Here is a 12,500-nt window from a genome sequence, read left to right on the forward strand (position 1 = left end):
GCACACACACACACACGTGTGCAGGCACACACACACACACACACACACACACACACACACACACACACACACACACACACACACACACACACACACACACACACATATGCAGGCACACACACACACACACACACACACGTGCAGGCACACACACACACACACACACACACACACACACACACACACACACACACACACACACACACACACACACACACACACACGCAGGCACACACACACACACACACGTGCAGGCACACACACACACACACACGTGCAGGCACACACACACACACACGTGCAGGCACACACACACACACACACACACAAGTGCAGGCACACACACACACACACACACAAGTGCAGGCACACACACACACACACACACGTGCAGGCACACACACACACACATGTGCAGGCACACACACACACACACATGTGCAGGCACACACACACACATGTGCAGGCACACACACACACACACACACATGTGCAGGCACACACACACACGTGTAGGCACACACACAGACACACACACACACACACACACACACACACACACACACACACACACACACACACACACACACACACACACACACACGTTCAGGCACACACACACACACACGTGCAGGCACACACACACACACACGTGCAGGCACACACACACACACACGTGGAGGCACACACACACACACACACATGTGCAGGCACACACACACACACGTGCAGGCACACACACACACATGTGCAGGCACACACACACACACACACACATGTGCAGGTACACACACACACGTGCAGGCACACACACAGACACACACACATGTGCAGGCACACACACACACACGTGGAAACACACACACACACACACGTGCAGACATACATGCACGTGCAGACACATTCACAGACATACATGCACGTGCAGACGCATTTGAATACTAACACATGGTACACATACACACGCACATAGACAAACATGCACGCACATGGGCGCGCACACGCACGCAGACACACACAGACACACACACATAGAGACACACACACGCAGACACACACACGCAGACACACACACACGCAGACACACACACACGCAGACACACACACACGCGCAGACACACACACACGCGCAGACACACACACACGCGCAGACACACACACACACGCAGACACACACACACACACACACACATGCAGACACACACACACACACACACACACGCAGACACACACACACACACACGCAGACACACACACACACACACGCAGACACACACACACACACACGCAGACACACACACACACACACGCAGACACACACACACACGCAGACACGCACACACACACAGACACACGCACACACGCACACACACAGACACGCACACACGCGCATACACACATACACGCAGAAACACACATGCACACGCAGACACACACACGCACGTAGATACACACACGTACACACGCACACACAGATACACACGCAGACACACACACACACGCAGACACACACACACACGCAGACACACCCACACACACGCAGACACACCCACACACACGCAGACACACCCACACACACGCAGACACACCCACACACACGCAGACACCCACACACACGCAGACACCCACACACACGCAGACACACACACACACACGCAGACACACACACACACACAGACACACACACACACGCAGACACACAAACACACACGCAGACACACACACACACACGCAGACACACACACACACACGCAGACACACACACACACACGCAGACAGACACACACACGCAGATACACACACACACACATGCAGGCACACACATACACACGCAGAAATATATACACACACACGGAGGCACACACACACACACGCAGACACACACACACACGCAGACACACACACACACACTCAGGCAGGGGCAGGCAGACACACTCAGGCAGGGGCAGGCAGACACACTCAGGCAGGGGCAGGCAGACACACTCAGGCAGGGGCAGGCAGACACACTCAGGCAGGGGCAGGCAGACACACTCAGGCAGGGGCAGGCAGACACACTCAGGCAGGGGCAGGCAGACACACTCAGGCAGGGGCAGGCAGACACTCTCAGGCAGGGGCAGGCAGACACTCTCAGGCAGGGGCAGGCAGACACTCTCAGGCAGGGGCAGGCAGACACTCTCAGGCAGGGGCAGGCAGATACTCTCAGGCAGGGGCAGGCAGACACTCTCAGGCAGGGGCAGGCAGGCACTCTCAGGCAGGGGCAGGCAGGCACTCTCAGGCAGGGGCAGGCAGACACTCTCAGGCAGGGGCAGGCAGACACTCTCAGGCAGGGGCAGGCAGGCACTCTCAGGCAGGGGCAGGCAGACACTCTCAGGCAGGGGCAGGCAGGCACTCTCAGGCAGGGGCAGGCAGACACTCTCAGGCAGGGGCAGGCAGGCACTCTCAGGCAGGGGCAGGCAGACACTCTCAGGCAGGGGCAGGCAGGCACTCTCAGGCAGGGGCAGGCAGACACTCTCAGGCAGGGGCAGGCAGACACTCTCAGGCAGGGGCAGGCAGACAATCTCAGGCAGGGGCAGGCAGACACACTCAGGCAGGGGCAGGCAGACACACTCATGCAGGGGCAGGCAGACACTCTCAGGCAGGGGCAGGCAGGCACTCTCAGGCAGGGGCAGGCAGACACTCTCAGGCAGGGGCAGGCAGACACTCTCAGGCAGGGGCAGGCAGACACTCTCAGGCAGGGGCAGGCAGACACTCTCAGGCAGGGGCAGGCAAACACTCTCAGGCAGGGGCAGGCAGACACTCTCAGGCAGGGGCAGGCAGACACTCTCAGGCAGGGGCAGGCAGGCACTCTCAGGCAGGGGCAGGCAGGCACTCTCAGGCAGGGGCAGGCAGGCACTCTCAGGCAGGGGCAGGCAGGCACTCTCAGGCAGGGGCAGGCAGGCACTCTCAGGCAGGGGCAGGCAGGCACTCTCAGGCAGGGGCAGGCAGACACTCTCAGGCAGGGGCAGGCAGACACTCTCAGGCAGGGGCAGGCAGACACTCTCAGGCAGGGGCAGGCAGACACTCTCAGGCAGGGGCAGGCAGACACTCTCAGGCAGGGGCAGGCAGACACTTTCACGCAGGGGCAGGCAGACACTCTCAAGCAGGGGCAGGCAGACACTTTCAAGCAGGGGCAGGCAGACACACACACGCAGAGGCATATTCTTATACACGACCATTTACATAAATACATGTATACTCGCTTAAATACATTTGTCCAGTAACATATGCATGTATGAATATGCTATGAGATGGGAAGAAACTATATGATGATATACTGATACATGATATAGTTTTAGAGAACAGTGATGATATATGCAGTCTTGTGCATGTTAATCATTGTGTAAAGTTCTATATAGAAGTCTGTAATTATATTTTTAGTTTTTAAGAGCATTCTTTAACTATATCATAATCACAAACCAAATACATTTGGACTTTAAAAGGTTTCCTTTGACAGTTTTAACCTGTGATAAACTAACCAATAATTGTGTTCAGCGGCCCTCCTAGTGGGGTCAACTGTGCATGCAAAATGCAGTCAGGCCCAAGTAACCCTGCATCAGTGGCCCACAGTCCTAACTGTATCATGTATTTAGGGGGGTAAGACTAACCTGTAAACCAGTTTTACAGTAGTTAGCGTGTCTGCGTCCCAGTATATGTTGTACAGCTAAAGAGCTAACAGTGTCCATAGGTTTGTAATGTTTATACTGGATGTATCATGAGGCTTTAGGGTACAAGAACAGCTTTTATTTACTTTAGTTATTTTTCTGGTAACCGTTTTCTTGCATCTAAACATTCTGTATATTTTTTTATTTATTTTTTTCAATTTAGTTTTTGTTATCCTGTTTATTATTCTAAGTAAGTTGCTCTCAGAATTAACACACCATCTGCACAAATATTTATGTACATTTCTATCTCTATTTGTGTCAAAGTAAGAGCTTTATGATAGTTGTGATTTAGAGAAGATTATATATGTAAAATGTATATAACACCTTAGAGAAGTTGGCACCTTGTTGAGTCAAGTCCTTATCAAAGGAGGTATCAGTTTATTGCACTTGCACTAGCAAGTAAACCAGAAATGTATCTGTTGAACTTGTAGCTCTAGAATGCACTGCTGTGGAACTTAGAATGTCCAGTTTTTATGAAGTTTTGTAATGCACTGTTGTCAGTTATCATATAGAGATACTTTGATATAAATATCCATTCTTATGCTAGATATTGAATGTTTCAAGGTCATTTGTTTTCAACTGAGAGTATACATGATCTTCCCATGGAAGATTTATCTGCTGATTATTTTTACTTTAGTGATTTTTATTTTTAATGTATTTATAATAATTTCATAATTTTATTGATGTTTATGGTTTTAAAATGGCCTTTGCATTATTTGCTGGTTATGCATGTACTCTTAATTTCATTGCATCTACCATCAGCCAAAGACCCTCCCTTTTTATATTATCATTTTTAGTTATGTCTGAGACCCAGTATGATAATCAGTACATCTCCTCATCCCAACAGAGAGGGAGACCGCATCAAGGTTGCACAGGGAGTCAGTGGCTCCATTGTGGATAAGGGGTCCATCCTAAGATTCCTGCCATACTTGGTGTGTGGCATTCAGCATGGCTGTCAAGACATCGGTGCCAAGTCATGCTCAATGCTCAGGTTAGTGTCTTCTTATGCTGAAGCCAGGAGGGTGAAAGCAGCCTGAAAAATGATCCTATAGTTTGTTGTTTACTTCTGTAATTCATCCATTAAAATTATCAGTGATTTTATACATTTGTCTAAAATACACATTCAAATACAAATAGAAACAAGTACATCTACAAGAGCACACACAAAAAAAGATCCTGTTTCACACTCAAATTGATGCTCAAATGCAACAAATATGAAATGCACAAGCACAGACTGGATATATGATATAGACGTGTATACGTGTATTTTTAACGAAATTATTTAGAAAAGGCTTAGAATTTTGTGAATATTTTTAAGACAAGGAGTATAGAATTCAAATAACTAAATACTGGGAGAATTACAGAAGCACTTAACCAGGTAGATAATGCTTAGTTTTAATAGTGTTTTGCATGAGCACTAAAACCTATGCATGCTTAACTCGCATCTTTGCATCTATTTATCTTTTGTGTATCTCTCATTGCATGCATCTGTGTTTCAACATTTTCATATAAGAAAGGTATCATTGTTGGTTATACATATTTTTTTGTTGTTGTAAACTACGGTATTATAAAAAAAAACATTTAGAGTGTAGAATATTAACAATTAAGGGTTAAAGGATTTTGTCTTATTAGAGAAAAAATAACAACTTTGTTTTGTAAAGCATTATGAGTCTGTGGTAACATAAGGTGTCATGTTCCAAAACATATTATTGGTGCATTTACACCAGGATGTGCTTGTAAATAAAAAGCATGGTCCTGCACATACACAGAATAGCATGAACATAGAAATATGTAAAAGCACATGCACTTCATATACATATATTTAATCTTTTCTCTACCCTAGGGCATTTTCTGAAAACCTTGGATATCTGAGTGGAGGTAGACCCTTGTATAGACCACTTGATTGGAGTATAGAAATATAAACAACTTTATGGTTATAAAAGAATCATTCAACAGCAGTAAGAAATCCTGAATATAATTTTTATTTACTATAATAGGGGATTATTGATAGTACTCGTGGGTAGGGAATCCATCTCTGAAAAGAAAATATATTGTTTAGGATTATTGTTATTATTATTATTATTATTATTATTATTATTATTATTGTTATTGTTATTGTTATTGTTATTGTTATTATTATTATTATTATTGTTATTGTTATTATTATTTTTATTATTTTTATTTTTATTATTTTTATTTTACTGAAGAATAAAATTTAATTGGTTGGTTCTGCTTAGAATAGCTGAATATTCAAACATTTTTTATTTTTACTCCCTTACCAGGAATGATTCAAATGCTCTAGTGTAGTTAAAAGCAAAATTGTATCAGAATAAAAGTAAAGTGAAAGCAAAAATGCTTTTTTTGTTTGTTTGTTTATTTACTTTACCACTGACTGGAGATGAGTCAGAAGTAAAGAACATCAACTTGAAATATCTCTAAAATTACTTTGTCTAGAGCATGTATTAGTAAAATTAACACAATCAAGATAATTTAAGAATTAATGCAGAAGTTGCCATTGGTGTGCTTATTACAAGCTAAACCAATTATTCAATATTCTGTGGACAAATGGGGATGACATGCTCTACAGTAAATATATTAGATATTGTTTAATGATTGTGTATTTTGCAATATGTAGGTGTTTGTGACAAAACTGTTGGTTAATGATTATTGTTAATATTTTTTCACTTGAGTAATCAAAGTGTCTTACATTTATTATCCTCAGTATTACTACTCTACAGTCAATTATTGTTAGAATTGTGATTATTGTTCCATACATGTTTTCATCAGATGTAACTTTTAGGCATTCCATACAGGTACATTTATGTTCCCTTGAAGATAGATGTTATAATCTAGTAGGGACTGGAATAAGACAATGTGACTACTACAGCATAAACAATGTTACCTTTCTCTTCTTTGCCAAGCATGCTGTTGGTGAATGGGACATTTCAAATATCATGTCTTCTGTAGATATTCTTTCCCTCTTGGTGGTTGATTTTGCAAATGGTGTAGAAAGTATGAAAGAGACTTGGATTCTTAGTTAACAGTGCATAAGACCATGAATGATTTCTTCTTGATGTTATTTAGAATAAAGTCTGCCATTTGACAGCAAGGAGTTTTTAGCTCTTTGTTGTTTGGCTTTATAGAGGATAACCATGGGCAGAGATGTAAACGACCATTATTCTCATTTTTATTCTATAAGAGAGATGTCCATTTATGTATTGTAGGATTAAGCTCAGAGTATGATAACTGCCTTATCAAGATGACGACATAGAATTAAACAAAGCTATTTATTTTTATATATATCTTGTGGAATGGATAAGTAGGCAATCCCAGTTATTGGATAGGAATTTATTCCATAGAACAATTATTGGATAAAGAGTCAGTTTATACCATATGATTCTTAACCCATTGACATCAAGAACATGAACTGTTTACTTTTTTTGCTTAATATATGCCCCATAAGTGTTGTGGGGAAAAATAAAATAAATCTATATATCTATATCTATATCTATATATATATATATATATATATATATATATATATATATATATATATATATAAATATATATATATATATATAAATATAAATATAAATATAAATATAAATATAAATATAAATATAAATATATATAAAAATATATATAAGTATATGAATATATAAATATATAAATATATAATATATATATAAATATATATATAATGTAGTAGACAGTTGGAGTGTTTGGGGATAAGGTTCTTGACCACCATCTTGACCCAAGAAAATTAAATAAAAGCATTCTTAATTACCACTTTAGACTGACCAGCTGACTTGAAATACCTCTTTCCTGGTGGTTCATATTATGTGGCCTATCATCCACTTAACCAGCACGATGATGCAACTGAGCGTCAAATTTAGTACAGTATACACTGCACTTCATCCTCACCGTCTTTTTTATTATTATTATTTTTTAACCATGTAATGATAATAGGCCTCCATATTGATATATGAATGGGGATGTCCCTGTTGGCTTTGTTACCTAGGCTAACATGCAGGCCAACGGATGCATTTAAAGTATCTATTGAGTGGTGTAAATGTTGGAAAAACAAATATCCCCACTGTCAGAACAGTAAAATGTTAAATAAGGAGTGGTTGGATGATGAGTGGTATATGTATAAGCTGATAAATATATATGGATATTTTCTGTTTAATTATTCACTTGATATTTTTCCATTCATGCCTCAAAAATAGTTCCGTTAGGTATAGCTCAGTGTGTTTTAGGGAGGTGAATATTGTGTATGGTAGAAGCTTGGCATAGTGCTTAGTAGTTAAGGGTTATATTATGATGTGCAAGCAATATTTAGGCTATTGTTTGTAAAATTGTGTTAATTGAAAAAGCATTTGAATTTCATCATATTCTGTGATATTCAAGGTATTTTGCCATTTCATGTATTGTACTGTTAGCTTTTATGAATTCAGACATTCTTTCTCTTTTTTTTTTTATTGGTGAAAACCTTTTTTTTACAATTTTTCACAATCTCTTTCTTGGAACTTGCAACTTTTTGTGATCTCTTTCATTACTTTCTTCAATATTTACTTTTTAGAGATAAGGAGACTGCTTTTTCTTTGGTATGTATTTCCTGTATTGCTTATTTTACATTTCCTTACTAGTTCAAGTGATGTTAGTGGATGATTATAATGATGAAGATAAGATTATTCCCACTTTTTTCATAATGTAACAAACTATAGTAAACCTTTTGAAAATTCATTTTTGAAATAGATATATAGTCTTAATTTTATTTTAAAAGTAAGATATATATGCTTATATATTTTTCCAACCTTTTGGTCCCTTTTATGGTTTATAATATTAATGTTTGTTAAAAGAAATGTATTTATTTATTGATCTATTTTTTTTGACTAACATGTCTAACCCTGCTGGAATGACTTTTTTTTTTCATAAAGGACAGAATAAATCTGTCCTCTTTGTCATGCATCTGTGAATGTGTTTGGTTTCTTTCCTTTGGTAAGATGCTGAGTTGATGATGTTACCTTCTGATCAGCCTAAGGAATTGCTCGTCCTAATGCCTAGCTGGTCAGGGGTTTCCATGAACTTTTCCATCTTATGGTGAAATTTCCCAACACATTCAGAGTGATTACCCTATGTACAGGTCGGCTAAAACAATCCCTCTCAACTGACCAGGGCCATGCTGTATAGTGGTGAGCTGAAATTAGAGAGGCGCACTGTCTCTGCACAGAAAGAAGGTGCAGTGCATAGTCTCCATTCGTACGAGAAGCGGCTTTACTAATCACCGATCAACGTGCCAAAAATCTGTTGTCAGGGACTAAGTTTTGCAGGAGGTTGAATGATTAACAGAAAAAAGTTTTTTGTTTTCACGTTTTATTTTTTTTTATGTAACTTAAATACATTATTGATTTTGCCTTCTGCATATAGGAGCATGATCTGTGATGTGATCTTGTCAGTGATATGATATTTAACTACAGAATATTTCTTTGTGGTACAGTGTACAATTTTAGTAGTATGAATGAATAAATACAACTGTATTTGCAAATGTTGAATGAAATTGCACAATACCTATTGTACAATAAAAGCAGTTGGACATGACATTTTACAAGCACAAGGACAGATGCAGTTTGTGAAATATAATATGTGAAAGTGTTTTCTGTTATAGGAGTCAAATGAGCATGCAATATGCAGATCTACATTTTCTTCCAAAAAAATATGCTTTGATTTATTACAGATATATTTTCATTTTCTGAGCAAAGTTGAAAAGAAACTTGAACTAGTAGGTTTGAAATCCAAGGTATAACTGGTGTAGCTGTAGGATGCAGAGTTTGTATTTGAAAAAAGGCAGTAAACAGCAAAAATTATTATTTGTCAATTCATCCTTAAATGTGTATGAAGGTGGCTGCACTTGTGTAATATGATGTTTATGCTTACATTACTGATGTGGGAGTATCCTTTTTGAGGGAGTTTGCTGTCTTTATTGTCAAAGATCATAGGTATTGCTTATGTACTGTCCCAGTAAGTATGAAACCATAATGTGAATATAATTGTGAGCATCAAATTCTGATCTTGAGAAAATTTTAATCCTTATCTTTTTGGAACTTCTTGAGATAAGCTTGTATTTGGTATATGCCATTGTTTTTTCCTTTTAATCCAAATCTTGATTGACTTCACAAGTTGCTTAGTCTTGTCAGCTTGAGTGCAAGTTCTCAAATAGCATCTTCAGAGTATAATATTTACCTCTTTTTTAAAGTATATTTTGATAACTTGGACAAAATAGCTGTTACTCATAGATAATATGGTAGAGGATGGATGATGTTAGATCTGACAAAGCATTTAAGAAATTTCTTTGCTATGCCATACATGCAAAGTACAAAACTGAAAGACAAACTTCCATAACATAGAATGTTGAAGGTAGTGTAATGTTTTCAAGTATACAATAAGATAAAAGAATTTCAAGTCAATCAAGTGTTGGAGAGTGACTAAATCTATACTTAGATTGTCAACTATAAAGTATGGGCTGTAACTTTGTTTTTTTATGTGTTATTTAATTATATATTTGCAGGAATTATGTGTGAATTGTTAAAATTGCTGAGTGATGCATCTCTCTCGTGTACTGTGCCAAATATTATGTGAGCAGTGTGCATTGACTCTATATATGTATTGATGAACTTTGAATATTATCACATTATTGTTATTATTATTATTTATTAGCATGGTGGATTATATATTTTTTTATGATATTTTAGCAAATGATGTTACAGTCTTTCTCAGATGTATTATATAAAACAAGATATGTACATTTTTAAAATAAAAAAGTTGTTCATTCTCTTTCAAAGTCTATATTATAGGTTATGATTTATTAATTTTGAGCACAGGTGTCATATTTTGCTTTTGAGTTCAAAGATCTTGTGATGTAGCATGACAGCCTGAAGATTGTTTTATTAAATTAGTGTTATGTTAGTTCTGGATGACCAACAATATTTGAAGTGTAGTATGTGATATTTTTCATGTCTTTCATAAGGATTTTCAGATATCCCATAACCATAAGTTTTTCACTTTCATGGTAATTTGACCTGATTTTATAGCAGTATATATTTAGTATATTCATAGTCTTGTCTTGATAATGGCATAATAAAGTAAGTAGTTGGTTTTACAGTTATTTACAGCAGTGTGTCTGCTCTGTTGCTCTCTCAGTTTTGTAATTCTTTTATTGTCAAGTGCTGTGGAACAAGAAGTAGGGGATGAAACATAATGTGAATATTTTTGTTCGGTTTCATTTTGTTTGATGCTCTGATGTATGCGTGGGGCTTTCCAGACCTAATTTGAGAACATGTTTGGTCTGAACTAATTGCTGAATCCTAAGGGTGAAGGTGTGTGTGTCTACTTGAGTGTGTTGAGTGTATAACATCCCAGAAGACACTTGCATAGTTTTAGAGGAGATGGAGGCTAACCAACAGGTATGAGCTTCAGTTGGTACTTTTACAAAAGAAAAGAAAAGATTGATAATGTCTGGGTTAGGATGTCTTAATATGGATGGCTTAGAGGGAGGATTTTTAATGAATTCTTTTGGTCATGTAAGTAGCTTTTGGTTTTTGAAATACATGTTCAAACTTTTTACATTGCGGTGTATATGCAGATTTGATAAGATCAGTTTTTTGTTTTGTAAATGTAAGGGTTTAAGATTCTGTAGCCAAAAAACAAAACAAAACAAAAAAACAACAAAAATACAAAAAAGAAAAAAAATATTGAGTTAAGTCCAGTTATGAGCCTATAGAAACCTTTATCTTTTTAACTCTCTATCAACCATTTGTTTGCAGATCCATGATGTATGCAGGTGAACTGAAGTTTGAAAAACGCACAGTTTCAGCTCAGCGTGAGGGTAATGTTCACAGTCTGTTTAACTATGAGAAGAGGCTCTTCTAAGATTACACCATGCTTTGAGGGCATTTTATTCAATACACACATTGAGCAATGGTACAGAAGGTAATGTAAACCTTGATATATCGTCAGTTGCTTGTTCAAATATAAATATTGCATCCCCATGATAGCTTCTTGCTTTGGAATATGTGTACACCACAAGTAAGGTACAAGCATTCATATTTTCTGTATAGATTTTCTAGAATAACATTAAAGAAGTGCTGGTGGTTAGTATTGTGGTTTCACAAGAATTTCACTACGTAATGACCAGTTTTGATATTTTTAGTAAAGTGTTTAAGTGATGTGGAACAAAAGTACCGGTGGCTTGTTAAACATTTACAAGTAGATTAATTTTTAGCATTGGGAGAATCATTACACCATATCTTCTAGGTGTTCCATCTGCCCTTTGTGATGTGGGATTTCTTGTAAATTTATCTGTAACAAATGATTTTGCTCATTCCAGAACCTTTTATATGTTTTCAACTTTATACTGTACTTTTTATTTGAACTCTTTTATATGCTATAGTTGGTGCCAGTCACTAATAGACTTTGGTTTCCCGGGTTTTGGATGGCATTACAGGGCGTCTGCTAGTGATATAGTGATTGTGTGATCCAATTGATAACATTTGGAATTCTTTCTAGACTTGTGGTTTATTATTGACAATTACGCAATTCCTCAAAATCTTATGCTCCAAGTCCTTTGAATACATTATTTTTCTAAGTCAATGGTGCAAACCAAAACATCAGGAATTTTTGTATCCAGAATCTGATGCACGGACTATGGCAGAAGATAGCTTGTGGTGAGATGCTTGGTTGTTGCTGTATTGGGCCGGGTGTGAATTACCCTTGTATTGTTTTTTTGTTTTTTTTCTTCAA

The 12,500-nt window shown here is 38.5% G+C and overlaps 1 protein-coding gene across 2 annotated transcripts in view; it reads left to right on the forward strand.

The window, feature by feature from the left end:
• ras (Inosine-5'-monophosphate dehydrogenase ras) overlaps nucleotides 1-12,500 on the forward strand; it is a 24,106-nt gene that overhangs the window by 11,295 nt on the left and 311 nt on the right. Inside the window, exons 11-12 of one of the 2 annotated variants that reach the window (XM_027373143.2) lie at nucleotides 4,549-4,692; nucleotides 11,525-12,500. The exon at nucleotides 11,525-12,500 is cut by the window's right edge and continues 311 nt beyond it. In XM_027373143.2, the coding sequence (XP_027228944.1) occupies nucleotides 4,549-4,692; nucleotides 11,525-11,630 (250 nt within the window). In that variant the 3' untranslated portion in view covers nucleotides 11,631-12,500. Of the gene's footprint in view, nucleotides 1-4,548; nucleotides 4,693-8,879 lie in introns of both variants that reach the window. The other variant, XM_027373144.2, reaches the window with a different exon arrangement.

Source organism: Penaeus vannamei, chromosome 26 (genome assembly GCF_042767895.1).
Source record: "Penaeus vannamei isolate JL-2024 chromosome 26, ASM4276789v1, whole genome shotgun sequence".
Classification (NCBI taxonomy): Eukaryota; Metazoa; Arthropoda; class Malacostraca; order Decapoda; family Penaeidae; genus Penaeus; species Penaeus vannamei.